The sequence below is a fragment of the Triticum aestivum genome, chromosome 5B, assembly GCF_018294505.1.
Source record: "Triticum aestivum cultivar Chinese Spring chromosome 5B, IWGSC CS RefSeq v2.1, whole genome shotgun sequence".
Taxonomy (NCBI): domain Eukaryota; kingdom Viridiplantae; phylum Streptophyta; class Magnoliopsida; order Poales; family Poaceae; genus Triticum; species Triticum aestivum.
The window spans coordinates 687,824,687-687,839,255 of NC_057807.1; the positions used below are offsets into that span (position 1 = coordinate 687,824,687).

At 44.0% G+C, this 14,569-nt stretch overlaps 1 protein-coding gene and 1 long non-coding RNA gene across 4 annotated transcripts; one reads left to right on the forward strand and one right to left on the reverse strand.

The window, feature by feature from the left end:
• The first annotated feature begins 600 nt into the window (after positions 1 to 600).
• Positions 601 to 2,265, forward strand: LOC123114246 (LRR receptor-like serine/threonine-protein kinase FLS2). Its single transcript, XM_044535645.1, has one exon. The coding sequence runs from the start codon at positions 671 to 673 to the stop codon at positions 1,961 to 1,963; it is 1,293 nt and encodes a 430-aa protein (XP_044391580.1). The 5' UTR covers positions 601 to 670; the 3' UTR covers positions 1,964 to 2,265.
• Positions 2,266 to 11,035: 8,770 nt separating this feature from the next.
• LOC123117679 (uncharacterized) lies at positions 11,036 to 12,894 on the reverse strand. 3 transcript variants are annotated; one of them, XR_006457469.1, is made up of 5 exons: positions 12,484 to 12,894; positions 12,345 to 12,401; positions 12,071 to 12,194; positions 11,583 to 11,717; positions 11,036 to 11,398 (listed from the first exon to the last, which is right to left on the reverse strand). It is a non-coding gene; the product is annotated as an uncharacterized lncRNA (long non-coding RNA). The 3 variants fall into 3 exon arrangements; XR_006457467.1 differs by having other exon boundaries at positions 11,583 to 12,194; XR_006457470.1 differs by having other exon boundaries at positions 11,508 to 12,194.
• Positions 12,895 to 14,569: the final 1,675 nt, after the last annotated feature.

A 14,569-nucleotide genomic window follows, 5' to 3' on the forward strand; every position in this document is an offset into this window, starting at 1 on the left:
TGCACCTCCGGCCGCCATGGCTTCTCACACACATTCCCATGAAGATGCCGTTGAAGATCTTGCCAACACCGTCGGAGCTTCACATGATGCGGTGCGTGATGCGGTGCGTGATGAAGATAGGGAGGAAGGTTCATCTTCGGAGGCGGAAGAGTCGTCTTCGGAAGAGGACGAAGACGAAGAAGAGGAAGATGAAGATGAAGCTTGATGTGTCTTTCATGTCTTGAACTTTTAGTTTGCATTTGAACTTGGTTGGATGAACTTGTGGGCATGATTTTGATGAACTTGTGGGCATGAACTTTTATTCATCAACTTGTTTGTGTCAAATTTTACATGTTCATTTTTGTCCAAAATATCCATATATGCAAAATGCCCGGCGAGTCGCGCGCGCTGCTGGAGCGGCATTTCAAAACCAGCCGCAGCGCGCGCTAACAGGTTTTTTGCGCGCGGCGCTTTAGCGCGGCCGTTGGAGATGCTCTCAGTCGTGGGCCTGGTGGCCACGGACTAATAGTACTGTAGTAGTAGTACTGAATCACTTGCAACACGTACGCATGCTTACCACGCGCGCGCGCACACGCTATAAGATGAGACGCACCGCCCAGCAGGTTTCTTACAGAGTAGCTGCGTTCGTGTATACATAGCATATAGCAAACCACCACTGAATCCATCATCCATGGCGAGATGCTGGCTGCTGCTCGTCTTCATGGCGTTCATCTTGCCGGCGGCGAACGCGACGCCGTGCCACCCTGACGACCTCCACGCTCTGCGGGGCTTCGCCGGGGAGCTCGGCGGTGGGGGAGCCCTCCTCCGCGCCGCATGGTCCGGCGCCTCGTGCTGCGGCTGGGAAGGTGTGGGCTGCGACAGCACCAGCGGCCGCGTCACGGTGCTGCGGCTCCCCTGGCGCGGCCTGGCGGGGCAAATCCCTGGAGGCTCTCTAGCGGGCCTCGTGTGGCTGGAGGAGCTCTTCCTCGGCTCGAACCATTTCGTGGGCGTCCTCCCAGACGAGCTCTTCGGCCTCGTCAAGCTAAGGAAGCTCTCCCTCGCATCCAACGAGCTCACCGGCGAGGTGAGCCCACGCCTCGGTGAGCTCACACACCTTACCTTGTTGGATTTGTCTGCTAACCGCTTCTCCGGCCCCCTGCCCGACGTGTTCGGTGACCTCACGTCGCTAGAGCATTTGGCCATGCATTCTAATGGCTTCTCCGGCTTCTTGCCACCGTCTCTTTCATCACTATCTTCTCTCCGTGAGCTCAACCTCCGAAACAACTCCATGTCCGGTCCGATTGCTCGTGTTAGCTTCTCCGACATGCCACTTCTTGCCTCGCTTGACTTTTCCACAAACTCCCTGACTGGGTGGATCCCGACTAGCCTCGCCGGCTGCGGTGAGCTCAAGTCGCTCAACCTTGCCAACAACATATTGGTCGGCACCATCCCGTCGTGGATTGGTGAGTTTGACAACCTTTGGTACTTGAATCTCTCAAATAATTCATTTGTCGGCGAGGTACCCAAAAGTTTGTTACGGCTCAAAGGCCTCGCCACTGCGGGCCGTTCATCGGGTATGGTTTTCATTAACATGCCCTCTTTCGTAAATTATGAAAGAAGAGCACTCGATGAACAACCAAATACCATAACTGGGACCAACAACACAGTGAGATCTGGGCGCAACAACACCATGTCTGGGAACGACAACATTGTCATGTCTGGAGACAGCAACACTGTGTCCGGGAGCTTCAACACCCTCGTATGTGGAAACAACAATATACTAAGTGGTGACCACCATGTTGTATCTGGAAGCAACCATATTGTAACTAACAGTTTCAATAAAGTGACGGGCTGCACAAATAATGTATCTGGGAGCAACCATACTGTATCCGGGAGCAACAATACCGTAACCGGGAGCAGCAATACGGTATCTGGGAACAACCATGTCGTGTCTGGGAGCAACAGAGTCGTAACCGGAGACTAATGATCAGTCAGTGGACTGATTTCATCTACAAGTATGAAGTCCCAAAGCACATCTAAGAGAGACTCGTGAAGAGAAGAATAAATGGTTCTCCCAGTCTGAACTGAAAACCTAGGTTGATGGATACTCTAGCTTGTTCCAAGTTTGGGGACGCTCCATCAAAACCTTTTGTATCTTTATTACTGTTTTTTTAGCATGTTTCAATGTCCGCAACCATATTAGTATGTATTTCCGTACTTGTAATATTAGTGTTATCTTCAAGCCTGCCATGAGAATTAGTATATCCAATGAACTCGTCGTTTTTAGATGAATGTCTTTATTACAGCTTATGGTTATTGTTATTTGATGTGCGAATCCGGTTGAATGATCCCTTGTTACTTTTTATTTGGTCATGGCCGATGGATGCAAATTGTGAGGTGGGGACGTGGGTACGGCCTGGAGTTGGGTTAGGATAAGCTCATGCTGCTAGGTTACGACGAGGCAGTGCATGGTTCATATACAGATGGGTTGGACGAGGCAGTGCATGAGCCCCCTGCCCGGACGTACATGCATGCTACTCTATGACTTGACAGGCTTTGGCTGCATGCCTCCCTCCCTCCCCTCTATCTCATGTAGTCACGTGAGTCCATGCATGGCCTTGACTGGCTGGAGAATCATTGCTTCTTTTTTTGTCCTTTTTTCCGCTCCTCCCTCCTCGTGCTTTCTCTCTGTGTATATGACATGAATGCACGTATGTCCTTGACAGGCTGCAGAGAATCGTTTGGAGTATCTCAGTTGGTGCCGCTGGCAAACAAACACGCCACAACCGAGATGGCTCCATGATTACCGATTTGCCCCGCGAACGTACGTGGCATCAGGCTATCAATAATTCAGCACACACTGTGACGAGCATAGGGTTATGGCTCCCTGCACAGATAAAAAGAGATTGGGTGTGGGTCGGCCACAACAAGCTTGCTTGATATAGCGATGTTGACAATGCCGACACTTTCACTCGCATCAAATTCCTCGTGCTCGCATCGATGAAGGGTTGTGAAGCAAACAAATTTGAGGTAGGGTGCAGAATCCCGAGTCCCGGCTCGTAGAATTTGTAGTTGAGCTTGCCAACGTGTATGGTCACTCGTAGTAGGTGCATGAAAGCACTCTAGGTACATTTCAGCCAGCTGACTTTTCATTTTATGGTCAGTCAATTTTCTGTTTGTTGGATGTGCTTTGAGATCTGTGCTTTTTTCAGTTATTTATCTGTTTAGTTCTGTTCTTGGGTTGGGCTGTGTGGAATCGATAGACTCCTATTTTGGGTCAGTCGAATTGCTTTTTGGGCTCGTTTTTGTTCTTCTAGGTTGCATTTTTTCCTTTTCTTTATTGGTTATTTTTTGTTTTTGTGGTTTTTGGCTGAGGGTACTTATATACATACAAATACCATAGAATATGTGCCAAAATTTCGTGATTATATGCTTATTTTTGCATACTACGATAAAGTGCAATTTCGGCGCAATGTTGTGCGTGTTTTTTTAAATCTCTCTCTCTTTTAAAGAAAATACCAACGCCACTAACTCATTCCTTTTCAGAAAAAAAATCTTTATTTTGATATTGTTTGTCTTTACTTCATTACTTTAAGGTTAATACCAATGCCACTATTCATTTGTTCTAGATTTTGTTTTTGCAAACGTTCCACTTTTTTATATGCTTATTCTTGCATATTTTTGAACATCGCAATTTTTATGTATATTTCATGCAAAATTTATCAGTGTTTGTTTTAAATTCTTTTTTCCCATTTTCTTTGTTCTTAAATGGTAATACCAATGCCACATATTCATTCTTTATTTTGTGGGTATTTTTCTTTATTTTTCATTCTAGTTTTATGTTTCTATGTGTTTTTCCTTTTCTTTTTTCCCTTTCCTTTTATTGCTTATTTTTTGTGGGTTTTAGTTTTTTTTGTGGGGTTTTATTTTTTCTTTATGCCTTTTTTTGGATGTTGAGTGTGTGTAAATATAGGCACACAAGTACTACATGGATACATTATATTAGAGTATGGAAATTTCACTACTATAGGTTTTTTCTTACATTTTATAAAAGGTGCAATTTTGGTACTAATCTTGACGAATTTTTAGTTTTAAGTTTTTATTTCACTTTCTCTCTTATTTAAGGGTAATATCAATGACACTAATTCATTTCTTCTTTGAAACTTATTTTTTTGTGTTAATTCTCCTAGTATATGTTAGTTCTTGCATAGCTATAAAAAGTGCAATTTATGGGTAATTATGTGCAAATTTTAGCATGATTTATTTTTTCATTCATTTCTTCTTAAAGGGTGATACCAATGCCACTACTTCATTCTTTTAGAGAGAAAAATATTATATTTTTGTGTGTTTAAATAAGTATACACACAAGTACTATACAACATGTGTGTATATTATAGTAGAGTGCGAAATTGCAATATTATATTTTTGTTGTTTGGATTTTACTAAAAGTGCTATTTCAGTGCAAACTTGTGTGCAATTTTTTTCTCCTTTTCATTTTTCTTAAAGGGGTTCATTATTTCCTAGAAAACTTTATTATTTTGATTTTGGTTTAGTTTGTTTTTCATTTTCTTTCTTCTTAAAGGGTTTCATTCTTCTATAGAAAACTTAATTATTTAGATTTTGTTTTTGTGTTTTTTTATTTTCTTTCTTTAGATGTAACATCGATATCATTCCTCTATTATATGTTTATTCTTGCATATTATAAGAAAAGGAATTTATGTATAAACTGCGTGGAAATTTTGTCATTTTTTTATTTTCTTCTTCTTAAAAGGGATACTAATGCCGCTAATTCACTATTTCTTAGACAACTTCTCTTTTGATTTTTTTCGTGTGTAAGTTTACATGCAAGTACTACACAATATGTGTGTAAATTATACTAGACTGTGAAATTTGTACTTTTATTTTTCTTTTTCTTTATTCTTAGAAAAGGTTGTTATTTTGATTTGGTTTTATTCATTTCCCTTAATCTTTAATGGTAATACCGTTGCAACTAATTCATTCATTCATAGGAATTCTCCTTTTCTGCTAAAATACCAATATTATATGCTTATTTTTGTGTGTTATAAAAAATAATAATTTGTGTGCAAATTTTGTCAATTATTTTATTATTTTTATTCTTATTTCTTCTTTAAGGGTAATATCAATGACACAAATTTTTATTTGCTTTTTTTGTATACATACATATGCGTGCATACATATATACATCGATTGGGAGTATATATATGAAGTTGTCTTCCGTCTATGTATGCATTTGTAAACAAGCTTAGGCATTGACGCGACAACATGCAGTCGTTGCATGCATCAGCTCTTACGGCTGGAGCGTTACTCAGCCAATGGTCACGGCCCAAAGAATCATAAACATGCAAAAAGTGACTGACTCAAATATTCTGTTCAGTAGATTGACGTCCAGCCACTCCCGTATGAAAGCGCTAAGACAACCTGACGGTGAAGTGGCTCATGACATGGTTGATCCTGGCAATCGTCGAGATGTGTGTGCACCACGCACCTTAGCTAGGTTGCAGGCCTTGACGCTAGTCGCACGGCTGGACGATGCTGGCTCGTGTACATGGCTGGGTAGCCACAATACACTATGCCAGTGCTACTGATTACCATGACTCCCATGACGAAAGAGAATGTCATCGCGCCAAGAAGGAAAGCGTCGGCGACAGGACTACACGAGGTACTTGCGGTTTTAAATTTAGCATCAGCTGCCTTATCTACGCGCCAGAATTGATCGGAGCAGACTTGCCAAAGCAGTCCAGCATTGTCCATTGATGGAAAAGAAAATTATGTGGGAAAAGTTGATGAAAACTTGAGCAGGCAATCACGCATGCATATTTGTTTGTTTTATTCCTTGCTTGTGGTGTCAAAAAGGCGTGCAAGATCCCCGTCAAAATAAATCCACATGCACGAATGTATGGAAGAGGTAAATATGGTCAAGTTGGTTATTTATTTCTAGGTGAGAGATCTGTTTTTTTTACGTACATGCATGCGTAAAAATATCTATACGCATGAAGAAATATATGGAAGAGGCATTAAACGTGGCCAAGTTGGTCACCTCTTTTTTAGGTTAGAGATCTTCTTTTCTTTGACATGCATGCATATGAGATCTAAATTATAAATTATGTGCATCATGTTTATGTTACTTTTTCTTTTATGTTTATGTTACTTGACGTGTACATGTGTCAAGTTGTTTTGGATCCACCATATTGTGGTACGCAGATCAAACCGTTATCTTTCCCTACTAATAAAGCACGGAGTGCTTCTGGTCGTACGTCGTCGTCACTTTTGCAAAAAAGCCCCTCTATTTTCAAGAATTCAACCCGCAGTCCCTGCACGGATTGAATCTATTGGGTTCACCGTCGCGGCTTTTTTGCATAAAGGTTCCTGCGCTTTTTAGTATTTGACCCGCAGTCCATGGATAAGTGAAAAACGATTCGTCCACGCCGTCTTATTTTCCACCGCGCCGCTCAATGATGGATAAGGCGAAGGGGGCGACTGCTGATGCGAGGGGTAGAGAGTGGGAGGAGCTTGCGTACACGGGAGGCGGGAGGCGGGGCCAGGGAGGAGGAAGACAGCCGCGACGGCGACCAGTGCCGCGGGGCCGGCGGCGAGGAGAGCTCCGGGGTCACCGAATCGAGCGTCGCCGGGGAGGGCGACACTCCACAGCGGCGGTGCTTGGGGCTCCGACGAGCGGAGGCGAGCGATAACAGGAGGCGACAGGAGAAGCTCCGCGGCGACGCCCTGAAGGCCATCAGCCATGGCCATTGTGGTCTCGCTGCACGGGGATGAGGACGGGAGGGGCTTGGCAGTCAAGCGCGAAGCAGAGGGGGCGAGCAGTCGAGGCAGAGGCGTCGTCCTCTGCCCGAACTGCTGCTGCTCGATGCAGAGAGCTGGGGGCAGCGTCTGGAGTTGCAGGGAAGCGTGCACAGGAGGGATGGATGGGTTCATGGCGGAGGCGTCGGGGCTCCATGGAGGGCAGTGGCAGCTGCTTACCGAAGAAAGTAAGGAGAGAGAGATTCAGAGAGGGAATATGGGAAGGAAGCAGAGAGAGACTGCGGGATAGGGGCTTCCTACCGGCGTCATGGAGGATCTCCGGTGAGGCTCGACGTGCTGCGGGTTGGACGGGAGGACAGCAGCCGGGCCGCCGTCGCACCAAGGCTAGGTTCGCGCGCTGCGTCGAGCTCCGCCTCCCCCCAGCGTGCAGCCGCTCGCTCTCGCCTGCCCCCACGGCGAGCTCCGCCTCCTGCGTGCGGTCGCCGCCTCCCTCAACCTCCACCACCTGCTGCAAGTTGGTGCCCAGGGCGTCGCAAGCTGCCAGCGGCGGCAGAGTTGCTGCTCCCGTGTCGTGATTGGACTCCGTGTTCTTCTCCAACAGCAAATACATGTTCTTCTCCAACACCAATCGATGGATTTCCCGAGCCGGATTTGAGTTGCCTACTATAAGAAGGAAGGGTCCTCGGACCAGAAGCTCCATCAAATCAAATCAAATCAAATCCCGTCGAAATTGCAATCTGCGTCGAAACATCCATGTCACCGCCGAGTTCGCCGGAGGAAGAAGCGCAGAGTTCGCCGGAGGAACAAGAACGTCCGTCCAACCATCCAATGTCGCTGCCGGCGGCTACAACAGAGGTATATATCCCCTTGATATTGATTGGATGCAATTCCCTGTTTTAGATGTTGTTTCTGTCCCCTGCCTCTGATTATGCTATGTAGGAGCCTTTTCTTTTCTTTTTAGTTATTTAGTGATATGGGGCTGGGCATCTGAATGAACGAATTCAGTGATATATCCAGACTGGGACCTTTGTTCCTGTTATTTTGTCGTCAAAACTGAAAAAGAGTGTCAGCTTCAGGTAGTTATTTTCAGTTGACAGTATACTAAAAAAAATTGACAGTGAATATTTTGAGCCATTCAGAAACATTGCCTATGATGTTAATATGTTGACTAGGGGCCTTTTTAGAGCAGCGGCAGCAAGTGTGCTCAGGTAAATTCAGTCAGTTAGTTAATCAGGCATGTTCTTCTTTCAGGACAAGTGATGTTGTTCTTCCAGGACAAATGATTCAGTAAATTAGTGATGTTCTTCTTTCATGAAAAATAATTCAGTGATGTTGGTCTTGAGCTGTTAGCTATGTAGCAACACCGCGTTAGGTGATCTCATCTCTGCTAACATTTACACTCGTTTAGCCCAGCTAGAAAATTAGTTACCTTGTTGATTTGCGCCTCTGTATTGACCTTCTGAATGGCCAACTCTTAACCTAGATAAATATGGCTTCTTTGTATTAACCTTATTGATTCTGAGCTTGCATAAATCCAGTTTATGCAATAACATCCCAACTGTAAACTCACCATGATGTAATAACAGTTGGAGGTTTACATTTTATTTTTGTTGTGACTGCAGAAATTAGATGACATCGTTGAAGTGAACATTGTAGAGGATTTTGATAACCGACCTTCCAAAAAGGCAAAAATTTCCAAATCAATTTTTTTTAATAATGGCCCGTAGCAACGCACGGGCATTGTACTAGTTATAGATTAAAAGAAATAGACGGTCCATCCAATCGAGGGTCAATATTATGTGGTTAACATAGAATTTTCTTTCCCGCAAAAAAAACGTAGAATTTTCTTGCCTCTTTCTCTTTCTTCTGATTAACCCGTCGAGTACTTTTAATGTATAAAAAGATAGATGCTATGTCGCTATTGATTTATCACTGAAATTATGAAATAGACATGATCAATAAAAGTCTTTGATCTAAAAATAAAGCTCCATCAAGGTCCGTGTCGCCTGATGGTTCATCAGTGGTGTGTAGGAGGCGCAACTGGCATTGTTCTCGTATGTGGTCGCCTATAGCTAGGCCTTCGCGACGGCCGCTTCTTGACGAGCGACGGCTTGAGCGTAGACGGCCTCCTCGCTCGTGCGCTGGCCGTCGTTCTGGCGCTCCACTAGCCGGTGCTGCTCTAGGAGGAACATGTTGTACCATTGTTCCTCCTGCGCGTGCTGGAACGCCGACATAGGCGCCGGTCGGCTGCTCTTCCGCCATGGTGGCGTTGAAGTGCGCCTACGCCTGCTCCATGGTGAAGCCGGCATCAGGCGCGCGCTCCGGTTTGGTGACGTCGAAGCCCGTCTCCATCCTGGGGTCGTCCTCGTCGTCGGAGACCCCGGGTGGGCTAGCCTGCATGCCGGCATCGATCCTCCTGGCAGGGCGGCTCTGCCAGGTGGCCGCAAGGGTGTCCAGCTCGTGCTTCGGCTCCGTCAATAGGCTCTCCCATAGAGCTTTGCCGCATGCTAGCATGGCGGATGTGGTGGGAAGGGAGGATATGATGTGGGCATGCTTCTGTTGTGGCATGAAGTAGGCGGGTGTAGCCGCCCTAAAATACCGGATTCTCGTGAGGCCCGGCGTCTGAGTGCGTCAGTGCGCGGTGCCGGAGTGGGTTTCTCAGCCGACGAGCCTGCTTAATGACGGTATACGGACGGACGGACGGTGCATATAACGGGCGTGGTAGAAATTCACCCCATCCCATCCACTAACGCGTCTCCGGCAATGAACATGCGCGGACATCGAGGACACATCACGGGCAGCACCCTCAACCGACGTGCTGCTTCAATGCCGGCGTCAGTGAGAGGTCACGTCCGCTATGTAGCCTACTTCAATGTGGAGTGGCCGCTCTATAGCGGCATGAATGCAGGTTGCTAGCACCGGGGAGGAACGCGCGCAGATGAGGGTGGACGGGTTTGGATGGGCTAGAGTGGTCAGAAGCAGGTGTGGCTGCTGTTCGGACGCCCACAAAGCCTCAGAAGCAGGTTGTGAGACATTCGATGATATATATATATATATATATATATATATATATATATATATATATATATATATATATATATATATATATATATATATATATATATATATATATATATACTAGTAAGCGTGCACGTGCAACGCACGTATCATCATGCAAAAACAACCATTATGCATCCTAAGAAGAAAATAGATTAATAAAATAAACAAACTATAATGGTGCACCAACAAAATATAACAATTATCAGAACAATGAAATAAAAGCTTGGATATTGAGAAATGTAACAGTGGCACTCTATCTCTCCAATATTGTTCCGTGTGCAGGGATGCTCAAAATCTTGAAAGAAAATATAGCTTGAAAGTCTTTGGTCGGATAAAGCGTCGGAGCTCTCTGAACCTACACATTGCACCCTTCGTATTAGTCAAGATCAAAAGCTAGGCATTGTTAATCATGAATTTACTTTACAATCAAGTTATTTGCTTCGTTGATGTCTGGGTTGAAGTATAGTCGAGACTGCTCAATCGTACATAAGATAGCATCTGAAATTGAGCACAAGAGAGACTTAAAAGTATTAGCAGACAACTTAAAACGCGATAGCAGGAAGCCAAAAGAAAATGTTAAGTGCATACAATCAGGGAATGTTGCCTCCAGAAGTCCGTATCAAAAGAGATTGGTTTTCTTCCCCACTTTACATGTGCCAGAAGATACTAAGCATAAAATTAACCCATTCAGTTATCTAGATGACCAGATTAAATTGTAGGCATCACGCGGTTCTTATTTCAGTGAAAAGGCAATCCGTTGAATAATGATTGCCAATGCATGTCAGCATGTATGATTCAGAAATCACACTGAGAATAATTTAGGGAGCAGATGCATCTATTTCCAGAGCCTTCAATTCATAATGAATTCTAGACAAGTTTATTGTCCTAATAAAAACATGATCAAATCATCAATGTCAAAGTTGTTGCATCTAATGTTAAAACTAACTGCTATATCAGGCGGTTACTCAGATGGTATTCTGTAAACATTAGTTAATGAAAATATATAATATAATTATAACAAGAAGAATTGTAAATGTATGGATTTGGATTTTCCAACTTAACGCAAACTAACACTACGTTGAAAGAATTGCAAATCCCCTCACATCGGCTTCCACAACTCAGCTCTCGCGTCGCCCCTCACGGGCAACACGAGAGCGACCAAACCCTTGTCCCGCCGCAACCCCTTACTCCACCCCTCCCCTCCCCGCCGCCACCCGAGGCGCTCGCCGGCGCTGCTGCGCGTCTGCCGGTGAAATTAGAAAGAAGAAAAGCCTGATCCAGTATGATTTGCAGTGAAATTTGATTGAATCATTAAATTATCAAGAGCAATTGGATAACACAAAGGGAATAACATAAAGTAGATAGTCAGAGGGTTCATCTATCCAACGGGAGTAGTAGTTGCCTAGCAGCAGCTTGGATAGGGCGGCAATAGGCAGAATGGAGTCAGGCTGCCGCAGCTTCCTCAACTTGAAGAAATCAGGAGTTGGGGCTGCATCACTGACTTGGCTGGGACATTGGTGTGTCCACAGTGTAGCGTCGACATCTCATGGTCCTGCAACTGCAAGAAGAAGAATTCCTTGCACTGCATCCAAATATAGCTGAGATTATTTGTAGTCCATGCTAGAGCCTCTCAGTTCACTATTAAATGTCTCAAATTGAAGAATACAATATTTCATCTTAGTATGTGGTACCAAGTTTCTTTAGACGGGTAAAATTTCAGCAGACCAAAAAGGTATCTACTTCTAATTTTACCCCATACGTCTTACCATAGATATGGCCACTGTACCAGCATCCCTCCAATGAATCAATCTGTTGAAACCTCAACCCAGAAGAAGTTATTCTCCTAACTTCACTCTTAAAAATTGCACGTGCCTGAACGACTATTAAGCCATGAGACACTCCTGCAATCATGAATTCAAATAAGTGATAGCACAAGCTTTAAAAATGCTTATTTATCACATGAACCCAGTCATCAACTCATTCGCCAATTCAGCCTAACTAACCATTAAAAATGACACAATTAAATGCAAAATGCTAAAGTTCACAAATCAGTCATATGAATATCTATTCGACGACAGAACATAACTTGCCTGGCTGTGAGCTGTCACACATATAGATATAGGTACTCAACTAACCGCTCAATATGACTCAGTTCTGTTAACTACACTATTGTGTAATCAAAGCATACACAAATCAAGATAATTTATAGGTGTGTGAAAGCTAAGAGTAACCTAGAAAATATACATGTACGAACCTGAATATCATACCACTGCCAGCACATGATTTATTTATCAGTTTATCTTGGAGAAGGAGGGCTCGGAAACTATCTGAAAACAGAGAAAGCAATATGCTCATCGACTTCTCTGACTACAATGATTCTACAAAAGAGATACACAAAAAATAGAACGAAGTTAAAATTATGTATAGAGAATGCACCTTGCAATTTTGTGGTAAGAAAATTATTAGGATGGCTCAGCCGATCCATGCACACTGCTTAGATATTCCTGAGATTTTACAAAGGAACATACCTGCACGGTTGTTGTGTTGTTGCCGATACATATGGCACTCAGTTAATCTCTAAAGGCCTAGGTGAATAGGACCAAAGAAAATCAAATTACTTATGATCAAGAGAATTGCCAAATGAAGCTGGCACGTAGATCAGCTAACCTGGGTTATCAGTACGCGGCTGTGGAATAGCGCATGGACATACATCTCACCCGTCACCACATCAACCTGTACAACCGAATGAAGCGGATCAAAGAAAAAACATGTGATCTGAACATAAATAGCCGCAGTCCTGTATAGCGGCATGAGCGCGTTGCCTGTCGCGGCATGAAGGGCCGGCGGCGGCTTGTGTGGGAAGGCGTGGAGTGGAGGGGTCGCTCGCGGCGCCCAGCGCGGAGGAGCGCGTGGCGGCCGTGGAGGGCTGCGGGGCGGAGAGTCGCTCGCGGCGCCTGACGCGGAGGAGCACGTGGCGGTCGGACGTGGAGGGCCGCGGGGCGGCAGTCAGACGGAGAGTCGCTCGCGGCGCCCCGCGCAGAGAAGCGCATGGCAGCCGGACGCGGAGGGCAATCGGACCGAGGGTCGCTGGGACACACGGCGCGGAGGAGTGCGTGATGGCCAAACGCGGATGGCCGCAGGGATCGGGGACGCAGTCACGCCGAGCGCTAGGACGATTAGACCACGGCGTCTGCCGGCAGAACAATCCATCTAAGCCGTTGATCTGGGTGGAAGACTGCTGGGGTAATACGGACTGTCGGATGTCTTTAAGTTGATTTGTTTGGAGGGTCCTGGTTATCCTGTGTACAATTAGTTGTGTGGTTTTAGGGGAATTCATGTTTGCTCTTTTAATAGTAGTATAGAAGTATAGATATAGATACGGTGGCGCTATTGTGAGCGAGTGCGCAGAATCGCTTAGCCTACGCTCCGGCCTAATTAGGTGGGCGGGTCGCACCGCAGAAGTAGGCCTCTCCAACGCCTAAATAGTTGAGGGTAAAGGTGTTTGCAGAAAATAGTAATGGGATTTAATTTGGTTACCACCGATGCTCGCGTGCTCCACGACGCGCCGCTTCTGAGGTCGCTAATCATTGGTAGTAATGGGTATAGAATAGATGGTAATGCCCATATACGCAACCACTAGTGTATAGTAATTGAATTACTATTTCAGGTCCTTGGTGTTACGGCTGTCCGGGCCTCGTAATTACATTGCTATATGGTATAATTCATTCTTTCTTTAGCAACTAAGATGCAAATGAAAGTCCTGTAAAAATTAGGGTCGAATTACCCTTGGGCCTAATTTCCTTCACAGAAATCACAAGGTTATTTTAGGTTTACAATGGACTATGTTTTGGTTTACTATATTTGCACAAAATTGCTCTGGGTAATTGACATCGTACATTAATATGTTTACTAGTTACACTTATCTGTTACTAGGTTCCATTAATTCATTACTAGATGAAAGTTGGGTTACTAGGTGCTATTGCTTCATTACTAGATGCATGTTGGATTACTAGGTTCCATTACTTCATTACTAGATGCAAGATGCATGTAGTGAGATTTATGCAGTAAGGATCACGATCTGGTCGTAATTTTATTCAGTCGTTACGATGGAGTTTCCACGAAGGCCAGTACATCGGGTTGTTCGGGCTAATTAGGGCGCGGTGGCCGGTTGGGGTCGATTGGCCGGAGCGTACATTAAGTTATAATACACTCTGGCTTATATATATATATATATATATATATATATATATATATATATATATATATATATATATATATATATATATATATATATATATATATATATATATATATATTCGTCACCCTGGGTGATGAATAGTTATTCTTCACCCCCTCTATTTTACCATCAATGCACCGTAATTTTATGTTCCGTAATTTTTTTTATTTCTGATGTAAAAAGAGACTGTAAGAAAACATATAGTCGCCGTAAAAAATATTTTATGTTATGTAAATTTACAAACGTAAAAACATAGTGTAAAATATACATAAACTACAAATTTTCTTGTCTTATGACCTATATTTTTATTTTCTTATGCCAAATTTGACGTAGTGAATCAATAAGAATGTAACTATTTGAATTTCAAACATAATTTATTTAGGAAGCGATCCTAAGATTACCTCGGGTGAAGAATAACTTATTCTGCACCCTGGGTGATGAATAGTAACATATATATATATATATATATATATATATATATATATATATCTTTCCTTACTAATAAAGCACGGAGTG